Source organism: Aotus nancymaae, unplaced genomic scaffold (genome assembly GCF_030222135.1).
Source record: "Aotus nancymaae isolate 86718 unplaced genomic scaffold, 86718_ANA_hifiasm-v0.15.2.pri h1tg000059l, whole genome shotgun sequence".
NCBI lineage: Eukaryota > Metazoa > Chordata > Mammalia > Primates > Aotidae > Aotus > Aotus nancymaae.
Window position 1 is genome coordinate 58,018,100 of NW_026988473.1, and position 14,052 is coordinate 58,032,151.

General features: G+C 40.4%; 1 protein-coding gene across 4 annotated transcripts in view; it reads right to left on the reverse strand.

Moving 5' to 3' along the window:
• C2CD3 (C2 domain containing 3 centriole elongation regulator) overlaps positions 1-14,052 on the reverse strand; it is a 155,497-nt gene that overhangs the window by 41,210 nt on the left and 100,235 nt on the right. For all 4 annotated transcript variants that reach the window (XM_021675069.2, XM_064365284.1, XM_064365285.1 and 1 more), the window contains 2 exons: positions 11,045-11,392; positions 1,443-1,581 (listed from right to left, as the gene is read on the reverse strand). In XM_021675069.2, the coding sequence (XP_021530744.2) occupies positions 1,443-1,581; positions 11,045-11,392 (487 nt within the window). The remainder of the gene's footprint in view (positions 1-1,442; positions 1,582-11,044; positions 11,393-14,052) is intronic.

Below are 14,052 nucleotides of genomic sequence, written 5' to 3' on the forward strand. Positions count from 1 at the left end.
ACCACTTGGGAAGTGAAGAGAGCCTACTTCAAGACCAATGAGAGGCATGGTGCTAAAGTGAAACAAATATTGGTCAGAGATTCTAATTCTAGCTGGGAGTCAAAAGACTCACCTTTGAATTCTAGCTCTACTAATATCACCTGAGTGACTCTGGCCACGCACTTAGCTTTTTCCAGGCCTGAGTCTCTTACCTGTTAAATGGGATAATACCATCTACCTGCAAGTTGCTATGAAGATCAAAGGAAACAATTTTGTGACAAAGGAATTACAAACAGTGCCATTATTCACTTTTCTTCCAATTCTGCCTCTGTCACCAACAGACTATGTAGCCTCCCTGGGCCACAGTCTCCTCAACTGTAAAGCGAAGAGATGAAATCAGGAGATTGCTAATGTCCCTTCATCAAATTCATGAAGTTTTGTAATTATGTTAGGTTTTTAGGTTGTGAAGGAACACATCACCTCTACTTAGAAGCTCAGTCCTCTGTTTTCCTGCCATTGGGGACAATTTGATATTTTATATAAAGTACTCTGGCCACTATGGCCAGAATTTCTATAATTTCCAGTAAGTCACCATACATAGTACTGAGTTTTCACTGCAGTTCTAGCTCCTAACTCAGGCCAGCCTCTCAAATTACAAAACGCTGAACATGTGACCAACTGCTGAGACTCAAGTACACAAACATTGTGAGAAAACAGAAGATCAGACACCATGGGTATGGCTAGTGTTGGTGCAAAGAATTAAACTTTATAAGTTTAATGTCAATTAATCATATAATAAACTTATAAAGTTTAATTCTTGGCTTCCTATGCCAGCCCCTTATTCACCTGGATAACTTATATACATTCTTCAATATTTAGCTGAGGTGTCTTATTTATGAAGCCTTCCCTGGACTTCTAGTTTGGCCTAAATAATCTTTTTTCCTGAACTCTACCAGCATCCCCTTCTTATTTCTCTTTATTGTAATTTTTGAGACAGGGTCTTGCTATATTGCCCAGGCTGGTCTCAAGTGATCCTCCCACCTCAGCTCCACACCGTACAATGCCACCCCTTCCCTCCCTCAGTAGCTGGGATTACAAGCATGTGTCACCACACCTGGTCTGGCGGTAATTCGTTATTGATATTCTTTCCCAGGTTAAGACCATGAACTCCTCAATTGCATGGAGTATCTGAATCATCTTTAATTCCAAGTGCCTAAAAGAGAGAGGTCCTCTCACCGAATAATTTTTGAGCATGCTGAGAAGTGTTAAAAATGCTAAAACAAAACTTTTAAACCACTGCTTGCTGTGAATTCATAAACACTATGATTAAATAATTGCTTGGATAAGAAAAGCATTTCCCAGGTCAGCTCAAAAATTGTGTTGGTTATATTCCTTGCTCTGACTTTGTGTCTTCAAACAAAAAACAGATTCTGGAAGGCTGACGAACAACAGATAATACAAACCTTGACTGCTGTTGAAAATTCCAGATGGGGGAATCTGTGTTTTCAACCACTTGCGTGTATACAGGAGATGACTCATCGGCTGTTGCAAAGGATACGCAACAACTGGGTATTGATACTTTCCGCTCTGTCAAGGGACTCCCTGAAATAGAATATAGTGGAGTTACTGTACTTTAGGGTACCAGAGAAGCCTCAGATTATTCAGGTGCAAGCAGGACTATTCCTAGCCCTCTTCTACCTATGGGGTCTCTTTGCTCAAGCTATCCCCTGTGTCTCTGAAATGTTTTCAGGCTGAGTGTGGTGGCTCAAGCCTGTAATCCCAGCACGTTGGGAGGCCAAGGTAGGAGGACAGCTTAAGCACAGGAATTCAAGACCAGCCTGGGCAATATAGTGAGATCCCATGTCTACAAAAATAAAAAATTAGCCAAGCATGGTGGCACATGCCTGCAGTCCCAGCTACTCAGGAGTTGGGAGGATCTCTTGAATCTGGGAGGCAGAGGCTACAGTAAGCTGAGATTGCACCACTGCACTCTAGCCTGAGGGATGGAGTGAGACCATGTCAATCAATCAATCGATGAAATGTTTTCAGTGACCTTTCTGCTACTGCCCCGTCTTTTTAAGGCTCAGTTCATAAATATTGCCCAATAAGAAGTGACTTCTCTCATGTCCTGTACTTTGTGGGATAATGGAAAACACTGTGTTGAGAGGCAAAAGATAGGATAGAACTACAAAGAGTCCTGAACCTAAGAGTCAGATGACCAAACATCAGCTCTGCTATATAAATGCTATGTGACTTTGGGCAAGAAGTATCTAGATCACAGCTTCTTCAACTGTAAAATGGGACATATTATACTTACACTTCTAAAGATGTTGTAAGGAATAAGATAAATACTAAGAGTAAGTAACACTTACATATCACTTACTGTGTGCCAGGCACTGTTCTATGTACTTTATAGATATTAACTCATTTAATCCTTACAATCCTACAACCCTATAAGATAGCTGTTTCTATCATATAGATTATTTCTATCACATAGATTTCTATCATTATTATTTGTCATTATTTCTATCCTATCATTTCTATCATTATTATTTCTATGATATAGATTTCTAAAAATTAGGGTACTGGCCGGGCGCGGTGGCTCAAGCCTGTAATCCCAGCACTTTGGGAGGCCGAGGCGGGTGGATCACGAGGTCGAGAGATCGAGACCATCCTGGTCAACATTGTGAAACCCCGTCTCTATTAATACAAAAAAATTAGCTGGGCACGGTGGCGCGTGCCTGTAATCCCAGCTACTCAGGAGGCTGAGGCAGGAGAATTGCCTGAACCCAGGAGGCGGAGGTTGCGGTGAGCCGAGATCGCGCCATTGCACTCCAGCCTGGGTAACAAGAGCGAAACTCCGACTCAAAAAAAAAAAAAAAAAAAAAAAATAGGGTACTGAGAAATTAAATTAGTTGGTCACATATTTATTAAATAGTAGAACTGAGAGTCCAGTTCAAGCATTCTGGCTTCAGAATCCATGCTCTAAACTGTCTCCTATATTGCCTCTACTATGGAGTTAACAAATGTAAAATACTGGGTGCTGGTGAGAATACCTAATTTAAATTTTTACAAGATCAGGTTTCCAATGTGGGAGACTTGGTCAAGTTCTGTCTTAAGATAGTGTAAAATGAAGATGGCTGATGATACTAGGTAGTCTAACTGAGCTGTCCAAGAAAATAACCCACTAGCCACATGTGGCTATTCAGCTTTAAATTAATTAAAACTAAACATAAAAAATTTACTTCCTTTGTTGCACTAGCCATTTTTCAAGTGCTCTATAATTGACATGGGGCTAGTGGCTACCATACGGCACACTGAATTCATAGAACATTTCCATCATAGTAGAAAGTTCTTTTGGATAGTACTGAATAATAGAGACTTTACAAAATATAGACTATATATTTCATGAGATCACTTTGAGCTCTAAAATGCTATGAATGTCAGGATTACAGATGAAGGAAAAGAGATGAGCAGAGCAGAACAGAATAGAGTAGAAGTATGTCCTAAACATAATTGACATGCCCCAGGGAACAGATTCGAATGTGTATTTGAACTGGTTTGTCTTCTTTCTGTCTAGTTCAAGAATTCTCCAAATCCATATTCCCACTTCTCCTCACAGGTGAAGTTCATCTTTGAGGCTCCACCCTTTTCTCTATCTCACTGTTCCTTTCAGTAAGTACTCCTCCAGGGGCCTCAGTCTGTCCCTCTGGACAGAAAGCATTCTGATGAACAAATTCTCACTCAGGAACTGCTGATTTTATTCCTCTCCACAAGCAGTTTAACATTTAACAAGTAGTCTTTAAAAGATAGATTCTAGCAGGAGGCGGAGATTGCAGTGAGTCGAGCTTGCACCACTGCACTATAGCCTGGGCGACAATGTGAGATTCCACCTCGAAAAAAAAAAAAAATTCTAGGCTGGGCACGGTGGCTTACGCCTATAATCCCAGCACTTTGGGAGGCCAAGGCAGGTGGATCACGAGGTGAGGAGTAAAGACTAGCCTGATCAAGATGCTGAAACTCCATCTCTACTAAAAATACAAAAATTAGCTGGGTGTGGTGGCAGGCACATGTAATCCCAGCTACTAGGGAGGCTGAGGCAGGGAATGGCTTAAACCTGAGAGGTGGAGGTTGCAGTGAGCTGAGATCACACCACTGTACTCCAGCCTGGGCAACAAAAAAACAAAAAACAAAACAAGAAAACACAAAAGATAGCTTCTAGCACCACCTACTCTGAGAAGCATCTCTAGATAGAATCATTGAACTTTATACCCCCAGTTAGAGCTTCCAACTTAAAATTTCTTCTAGGGAAAGAAAAGTAGCTACAGCTTAAACTCTGCAGTGTAGGAGTCCCTGTTGCCTTGAAACAATTACAATAAGCATAACATCTACTAGCAGGCCTGTCTTTCATTTTAGAAACTCATGAAGGTTTTAGATTATATTCCATAAAACAGCCATATTTAGATCTGAAATGTATAAATGAAAAACAGCATTTCTGTTCCCAAATCTCGGTTAAAAAATTGATGTGCTCTTATTTAATCTTGTCACTTCTAGCACCCAGGGCCCAAAACCAGACCAGATGACATTAGTTTTTTAGTCATTTTTACTGGAGATAATTAATAAAGAAAGAACTGGGTGATGGGAAGAGAAAAGAGAATAGAGATATTGTGAGGAGGCTTGGGAAGGAGAATTGAAGAGAAATGCTAGCCTTGGAAGTAAGATCTAGTGGCGTCCACAAAGCAGGAGAGAGCTGAGGCATGTGCACATTGCCAACAAAGCAGGACCTGGAAAAAAGCTGAACCAAGAGGCAGAGAAGCCTTAGAACCAGGAAAGCATTAAAGACACAGAGAAGAACTATATGAGGAACAAAACGAAACAAAACAAACAACCACTGGCTACAACATGGCCAAACCAGTTTCCAAGCATATTTAAAAAATATATATATATATATATATATATATATATATATATATATATATATTTTAGCCTTAAATATATATATTTAAGGCTAGTCAAGTGAAACAGTAGGAGTTACAAGCATATTTTTGAAACAATAGGGAAAGATAATTCTAATTTAATGGTAGTAGGCAAAAAATCAGTTAATGGAAATCAATAAAATAGTATTCATATTACTAATGTAAATGTATAAAATATCAGTAGTACCTAGTGAGCTATCTTCTTAAAAGTTTTATTTTAGTGAAATTAACACTATTTATGAGGGTTGACTTGCTAAGCATCTACCCCCACCTACTTTTATTGCATTGTGTTCCTTTATTGTACCGATTGGAAGGGTTAAAAGCTACATTTCTCAGACTCCTTTGCAGCTAGGGTATGGATGCCAATTGGCTTCTACCAATCAGATGCCCTCACAAAAGATCTGGAAGGCAGGCGAGAGGCAGAGGACATCTTCCTTTTCCTTCTGCATTTGCTAATAACAAGGATGATATTGTAGAAACATTGTGTTTTTTGATCTAGCATTTGGTCCCTGCATGCAGAGAGGCCCTGTGGCAGAGGCAGTGGTGATGATGAGCGCTTCTGAGTCTTAGATTTCAGTTTGGGCACTGCATTCTGAACTTAAAAGATTTAGTGGTTCCCTCCTGAAAGTTTAACCTAAAGCCCACCCTCTAACCCTTCCAATGACTTAAAGTACCTTAATATTCTATATTAAACTCCTTTCTGCTTAAAATGGCTTGAGTGGATTCTGTTTTCTCTGCCTGATATAGCTTTCTTCTCTCACTCTTTCTCCCATTTTCCTTTTTGGGGCTTAAGCTTCAACTGATTTCTTCCAATAAAATGTCATAAATCCTCACAACTAGGAAGCGATAACCTGCTTCTACCACAGCAGTTCTCCTATATTCTATAACAATCTGTGTTTCCCTTACCAGGCTGAGAGCTCTTTGAATGCACAGAGTAACCCCAAGGCCCATATTAAAGGTTTGCTGACTCCTCACTGCCCTTTGTCTAGATAGTTGCCCAGGGTTAGAGAGAGAAGTTGCCTTGTGTGCTTGCAGTACATACCCACAGAGGATAGCAACAGCTTCTTAAGAAAGCTCTGAGAAAGATCAGCAGAAAGGACCAATCACTGAGGCAGGACACCTAGGTTCCAATGTAGTCTGCCACTGCTCTACTGTGACATATTAGATATACCACTTCATTCTGGCTCCCTGGGCCTCAATTTTCTCATCAGAAATAAGTGCTCTCAAACCATTTTCCACAGTAAAATTCTAATTCCAGATATATGTAAATCTTGTTCACATCTCTCTCTCTCATGGCACTACCACCTGTCCCTTTGGTTTATTTATTTATTGAGACAGAGTCTCACTCACTCTGTCGCCCAGGCTGGAGTATAGTAGCACAGTCTTGGCTCACTGCAACCTCCATCTCCTGGGTTCAAGTGATTCTCCTGCCTCAGCCTCCTGAGTAGATTACAGGCTTGCACAACCATGCCTAGCTAATTTTTGTATTTTTTAGTAGAGATAGGGTTTCACCACGTTGGCTAGGCTGTTCTCAAACTCCTGACTTCAAGTGATCTGCCTGCCTCAGCCTCCCAAAGTGCTGGGATTACAGGCATGAGCCACTGCACCGGGCCATCCTCCAGTTTATTTTTAAAGCTACTATTTGCTAAAGACCTTGAAACAAAACTATTTTGACTTTGGAAGAAGATAGTTCCTTATTTAGTCTTAAACAGACACAGTCCTTTTAGCCAAACAGGTGGGTGAAAAAGAAATCAGCTTGGGAGAGCAGGTCTATCAGGTTTCTCTGGCTCTCTTCTTGTAGGTGGAAATTCATCTGGGCCTGTTTACATTCTGAAAAAGGTCAAGTTCTGAAATACTTTTGGAAGCAGCCCAGAAGAAGGCTGCTATACCCCCACAGTGTTGGGACACATACTGAGAGCAGTTAAGAAGACTTGAGGTGAACCAGTTATGCCACTTAAGAATTTGATGCATCAATAAAGGTGTAATTGTTTCTGAGAGATTAAAATAACAACTTCTCATATTTAGACAATGCATTATAGCTTGCAAACTGTCTTCTTACACACTAAACTTGTGCTGATAACATCTCTGAAAAATCAAATAAGATAGGCATCTCTATCCCTATTATAAAAATAAAACAACCAAGGAACAGAGAAGTGTCTTGCTCATCACATACCTGGTTAACTAGCATTTAAAAGAACCAGGAAGGTTTTCCTGACTCCTACTTTAGATTTTTTCCATTAGTTCCAATTATCTCCATCTGGTTAAGGGAAGCGCTCTCCCTTTGGCCTGAAGTGAATAGATGGAATTATTCACTTAAGCTTTCCCTTTAAGCAATGTCCAGGTTTTTATGTTAATAAAAATTTTGCCTTTTCTTCCAGAAAAGGCAGTTGTTTTAAGCTAACATTAGCTGACACCTCCTCTGTGTCACACATGTACAAGATGAGTTGGATTTGATTCTTAATCTGTGGGAGACAGACACAGACAGATAATTACAACCCAATAAGATAAAGAGTACGCTAAAAGCATGTGGGAACACACTGAGGCCTTGAACTTTGCCTGGATGGGCTAAAGAATGCCTCTAAAAGTTGATAATATTGAAGCTGATTTTGTTTTTTACTGAGTATAACTTACGCTACTTCAAATCATGTTACCTCTCTGTTCCTTATTTGTCTCATTTGTAAAACAGGGCTAGAAATACCTGTTTTGTCTAATGGAAGTGTACAAATCTTAAGAGTATTAAGCTGATCTTAACGGAAGGTTCTCCAGAGCTTTTTCTAACAAAAGTATCCAAGAAGTTCTTTTATTTTCAGAACCAGGTCTACAGTGGTGACCACAGACCATTTCAAAGCTGCTTCAGAATTAAGCTTTGCTGAAGGCAAGGCTCCTAATTCGGGGCTGTTTGTGAATCCTCTGCATAAAGCTTTGCATGAGGGAACCACTCAGTTCCTTCCTTAAGAAAGAGCTTCCAAGGCATAAAAGGGACAGACACTCTGAGATCACAGTTAAGGCAGGAGGAAAGCCAAGCGGATACTAAGGAAGCATCTATATGATTTTCACAAAGTTGTGGCCAGTTATAGCTGACTCACAATGAGTGGCATATACTGCCCTTGGCTCCTTATTCCTAGAAGATAGAAGCTGAAGAGAATCTTAAGGATGATTTTGTATGTCTGTCACATTTTGGAGTTGAGGATAAGGGAAATGGGTTTGCTCAAAGTCACAAAGCAAATTAATGATTCAGTGAGGGCAAGATTCCAGTCTTATGACTCCCATTCCAGAATCCTTTCTGTTATATCATCCATGGAAGGCACATTTCAAAGACACGATGGGCAGGTCTACACTCCTAGGGCTCAGCACAGTGCCTGACTGACGCATAAATGTTTGTGGGAGGAAGGACTACATGGGTTTATCACTACAGAGTGGATATCAGGATACAACAGTGACTTGTGAAAGTCAGATGTCTACTCTGATCTTGACCTGGCTAAACAGAGGCTAAATAACAAGTGATTTACAGGTCTGTAACTCTTGCCAGAAATGTGAGAGGTGTTAGGTCTCATATTCATAAAACAGGAGGACATTATGTTTGCTTTGCTGCATCATGAAGATCACGGTGCTGGGATAAACAAATAAACAACACACAGTCCCTATCCCCAAGGATCAGACAGCCTAATGGAGAGACATATTAACATTTTTAGTACAGAGGAATAAACCATAAGAAAGAAGAAAGCTGTGGGAAGGTGGATGTGGTGGTATAGGAAAACTGTGAGAACACAAAGGGAGTTTTTTTGCTAATGGGGTGGTCAGGGCAGGCTTCAAAGTATTGGTGTCACTTTAGTCTACCCTTGAAGGAGGAGGAGCAAGTTTGCTGAATGAAAGAGGAAAAAGAGATTCTAATGAGAAGAAACAGCATGGTCCAAAGCTTGGTGGTATGAGAGATAATGGGACATTGGCCAAAAGCAGCTCATTAAATGTGAATTAAAAATAGTGAGAAATGAGGCTGGAAAGACTAATTAGGCTACATGGGCAGCATTTTGTGTGCTACGTGACTGACATTGCAGGTGAGATGAAACCAACAAAGTCTTAATCTGCTTTGTTTCTGTTCCAAAGTAGTAAGGGCACATGGCACCGTTTGAGAGACACCAATACAGAGATGACAGGAGCCAAACAGAGAGGTCAAATCCAAATTAAATCATGTGCATTGAAACTTTCTGGATTCATAACAGTATGGTTGACTGGCTCTCATAGACACCACACATCTGCACATTGTTAATCACAGCCATTTACAGATAAGAAATTCAAGACACAGAGAGAAAGAATATCTTGCTCAAAGTCACACATATGTACACACACAATTTATTGGCTAGGGACACAGGGATAAATATATTCCTACTAGAATGTAATCTCCACAGGGCACAATTTTTGTCTGTCCTTTTTTTACTGTTTTAACTGTGGCACCAAGGACAGTGCTTGGCATGTAGCAAATACAATAAGTTTTGTTGTGAAATGAATGAATGCATGATGAATGAACAAATGAGATAAGGTCTTTACTTTGGAATAGCTCATATCTAATTGAGAAGAAAACCATGGAAACAACTGCAGGACTGTGTGATATATGCTATGATATAGGGGCAAAAGTGCCAGGGGAGCAAATAGAAGGGGTTTTATATTGAGAAAGCCCTCCAGGAAATGGTGATGCCTGAGCTGGGTCTTAAGAGAGGAGCAGAGAGTAGCCAGGCAAAAGAGAAGGGTGATGGCAAAGGGAAAATTTTAGGAGATTAAAAAGCTGAATAAAGGTAGGGCAGGAGTTCTTTGCCATGGACTCTGGCAATCTGGCAAGGTCTATGGGCCTCTTTTTTTTTTTAACAGTGTTTCTTTAAAATGCATAATGTAAAATACATAGGATTACAGAGAAATCCAATTATATTTACATAGAGTTATCAAAACTGAAAATATAGTAATATATGTGCTTTATTAACAAGGTCTAATTATAGATACTAACTATTGTAGATCTGGCACAGTGGCTTAGGTCTGTAATTCCAGCACTTTGGAAGGCCGAGGTGGGCAGATCACCTGGGGTTGGGAGTTTGAGACCAGCCTGACCAACATGGAAAAACCCTGTCTCTACTAAAAATACAAAATTAGCTGGGCGTGCTTTCTCCTTTCAAAGGTCTACAAATTATAGGCACATGCCTGTAATCCCAGGAGAATTGCTTGAACCCAGGAGTTGGAGATTGCAGTGAGCTGAGATGATGCCATTGCACTCCAGCTTGGGCACCACGAGCGAAACTCCATCTCAAAACAAACAAACAAAAAAATAAAACAAAAATTAGCCGGGAGTGGTGGCACAAGCCTGTAATTCCAGCTACTCAGGTGGCTGAGTCAGGAGAATCGCTTGAAGCCAGGAGGCGGAGAGATCATGCCACTGCACTCCAGCCTGGGTGACAGAGCAAGACTTTGTTTAAAAAAAAAAAACTCACAAAAAAACCCACAAAAAACCAAAACTACTGTAATTTCAAAGAAATCATAGCTATAAGTAATATTCTAAGATATCTACAAGAATGATCTGATACAGAAATACCTGTGATTACTGTTGACAATATCACAGATACTATTACTATTACTAGGATCTATTGCCTATATTCATAATGAGAGGAAATGTTAAATTTTAGTTAGAGGTTAATAAAAATAAAGACATAATTATTTTCCTATCCAAGGTCACTAACCGTGAGTTTGAACTTTTCATGGATCCCCTGGGTGTTTAAGGACCCAATGTTAAAAACACCTGGCCCTAGGAGGGCCTGAGTTGGCACGAATGCAGAACAAGTTAGTGATCTGATGATTTGACAGTGGATAAGGAAAAGAGAAGTAGCTATCTAGGTTGATACTCAGGTGGCTGGACTGGGGGAATTTACGATATGCAACAAGTTCAGAAAAGCTTTCATGCTGGTTAAACCTTTAGGCTTGAGAAATAAATAATTATCAATTAAGATAATTAACAGATCCTGCCATGATTTGAAAGATTTGTGAAGAAAGGCGCACACCCTGAAGAGTTAGATTAGACATATGCTCCTGGGTAGGTGAAGAGAGCATACCTTTCAAGCTCAAGTGCATTGCTCTTTCTACTAGGATGCTGACGGCAAAAGTTCCATCCAACTCAGCAGGGCCCTCCTGGGTCAGGCAGACTTCAGCTGTGGTGCTGCCGCAGGGGACCTGGGTGGAGGTAGGAGACTTCTGGTGGCAGGAGACTTCTTCTGGTGGAGAAAACTGGACCTCATCATTCCTTCTGGGGAGCTGCTCAGATTCACTGTGGCTGCTGCAGTCCATGGAGTCCAGTTCATGAGTGGGCTCCCGGTGTGAGGAAAGAGAGGAAAGAACCACATGAACTCGCAAGGCTGCTCCTGAGAGGTTGGAAGCATTTTGTCCAAACAGAGGATACACACCTACAAGAGGATGGAGAAGAATAAGGATAATCAAGCAGGAACCAAGAACCAAGCTTGGAGGAAACACTCACTGAAGGTGCTGTGGTCTTTGAAAGGTCTACAAACCTCAATACACCAATTTGCAAAATAAACTATGAAGCTGGTAGAAAACATCAAAACTTTTACCCTGCCCTAACTATCTTCAATAATGAAAAGTAGGCTGGGTGTGGTGGCTCACACTTGTAATCCCAGCACTTTGAGAGACTGAAGTTGGTGAATTGCTTGAGTCCAGGAGTTTGAGACTCTGGGCAACACGGTAAAACCCTGTCTTTACAAAAAAACACAAAAATTAGCTGAACATGGTGGTGTGTGTCTATAGTCCCAGCTACTCAGGAGGGTGAGGTGGGAGGATCACCTGAGCTCAGGAGGTCAAGGCTGCAGTGAGCCATGATAGCGCCACTGCACTCCACCCTGGGCGACAGAGCAAGATTCTGTCTCAAAACAAACAAACAAACAAACAAACAAAAAACAACTCCCCCCCTCCCAAAACCCAGAAAACAAAAAGAAAAAACCAATGACTACCAGGCAGAGCTGTTGTGGAAGGGATTCATGCACTGAGAGGCAATAAGACTTAGAGAAGTCTAAGAGTGATGAAATCAGGAGTGGCCTGTTTTCTCTTCCTCATGTCTCATGGGCTCTGTTTTTAGACCTTCTCACTATCAGGAAGCTGTCTTGACACTCAATTTAGCTATGTTTCATAGGGTTCTGGCAATATTTTGGAAGGGAAGTAGGAGGTCAGCAGGAGACCAGAAAGAAATATAATGGAGTTAATATTTGTTGAGTCTTTTTCATATGCCAGAATCTCAGAGGAGTTAAATAACCTGCCAACATCACTCTTCCAGTAGGTAGCAGATTAAAGCCCAGAGATATGAATTTTACTAACTTGCTGAATATTAAAATGAGCTTTATAAAACAGAAGGTTCTAATAGCTTCTTCTGAATCTCAAAGTTTGCTTCATTAGACTCATTTCAAGTCAGGAAAATGAAGTTAACTGATTCACAGAAGGCCATAATATGAAACCTTTCCTGTTTTTTCTATTTTTAGATAATCAGTTTTCTTCTCAAAGCAATGTGTAAGTTATCATGATTATCAAAGGAAAATAAGGGCAGGTCATTATAGGAGGGAAGATACCCGAAAGCAACACAGTTAAATCCTGAACCCCAGGAAACTTAAGAAAACGTTGAAGTATGGTTGGATGGATGGCTTGACTTATTCAACAAACACATCAAATGACATGCCTTGTATAAGGCCCTGTGCGAGACACTGTCAGACATTACTTGACTGAGGATAAAAAGCTCAGACAAGAGGGATATGGAGAATTATGAGAGAAATGGATGATCTGAAAACCTAAATACCACCTTTTGCAGCACTCAATAAAAAGAGGCATTTGTGCTTGAGATCCTATACTTAGATCTACATTCAGTGTCCTAAACCTACTTTCTTCAGCAGAATGAAGCTAAAAGTCCTGTCTTTATAAACTTTAGTTCAAGTGAACTTGATTCACTTCAAGGACATTTTCTGTAGTCCCTTTGAAGTGACCTAGGCCTTCCCAGATAAAATAGAGCACATGGCATTTGATGTGCTCAACAGAGCCAGATTTACACCTGTTTGGTCCAGAAAGAACCAGAGAATTTGGGACGATCTTGGGATGATCACCTAGTTACACCCAGTTCTCCTATAGCCTGGGCCACCCACTCAACCATAGGGTCAGAACACAAGGCTAATAGGGCTAAAAAAGGGTCATGACTCAGTTTCTTCGACTGTAGAGTGGGGTAAATAACTAACTGGACAGCAATGTTAAGCTGAATAAAGTTCATATTTGTAAAAAGTGTAGTCTGGCTATCTCTAATTCATCTTAACTACAGTCACTAGGTTTATTTTTCTAAATGCAAAGCTATGCACTCCTCTTGTATTCAGAAACCATCGTGCTAGTTTTCCATAACTCTCAGGAAAAAAGTCCAAACTTGAGCTTAGAAGAGAAGGCTTTCAATACAGTACTCCTGCCTACCTCTCTAGCTTCATCTCTAATCACTTCCCAATCTATGTATCCTATGATGCAGCTGTCTGAAATTACTATAGTCCCCCAAATCCATCAAAGTCTTCATTTTCCTGTACCTTCACCCATGCTGTTCCCTTCTTTAGAATACCTTTCTTTCCCCCTTTCCTTGATTTATACCTACATCCTTTGAAACTCAGGTCAAGCATCACTTTCACTGAGCTGCTATCCTTAGAGACGTTGTGTCCCTGTGTTTCCACAGCACCAAGAACACCTTTTTCATAGTTCTGATGCCTCACTGTAATTATTTACTTACTATTGTATTCTCCTATTAGACTGTAAACTGTTTAAGGTCAGGAACTATTTCTTACTCGTCTTTGAATTCCCAGGTCCCAGAATATGTATCAGGTACTAAGCAAATGTTTGAAAGAAAAGCACCCAGCACAAAAATGCCACCTACAAAAGGTTACCCTTTTCTTTTTTGCTTTGTCAACTAGTTATTACCATATAGATTTTCTTTATGGTTTCAAGACGTGCTGACCAGAGAGAAAGAATATCCTGGTCCCCTTAACAGGTATGCTTTTCAGTGTAATTAATAAACTAGCATTATGTGGTTAAAAGTAGT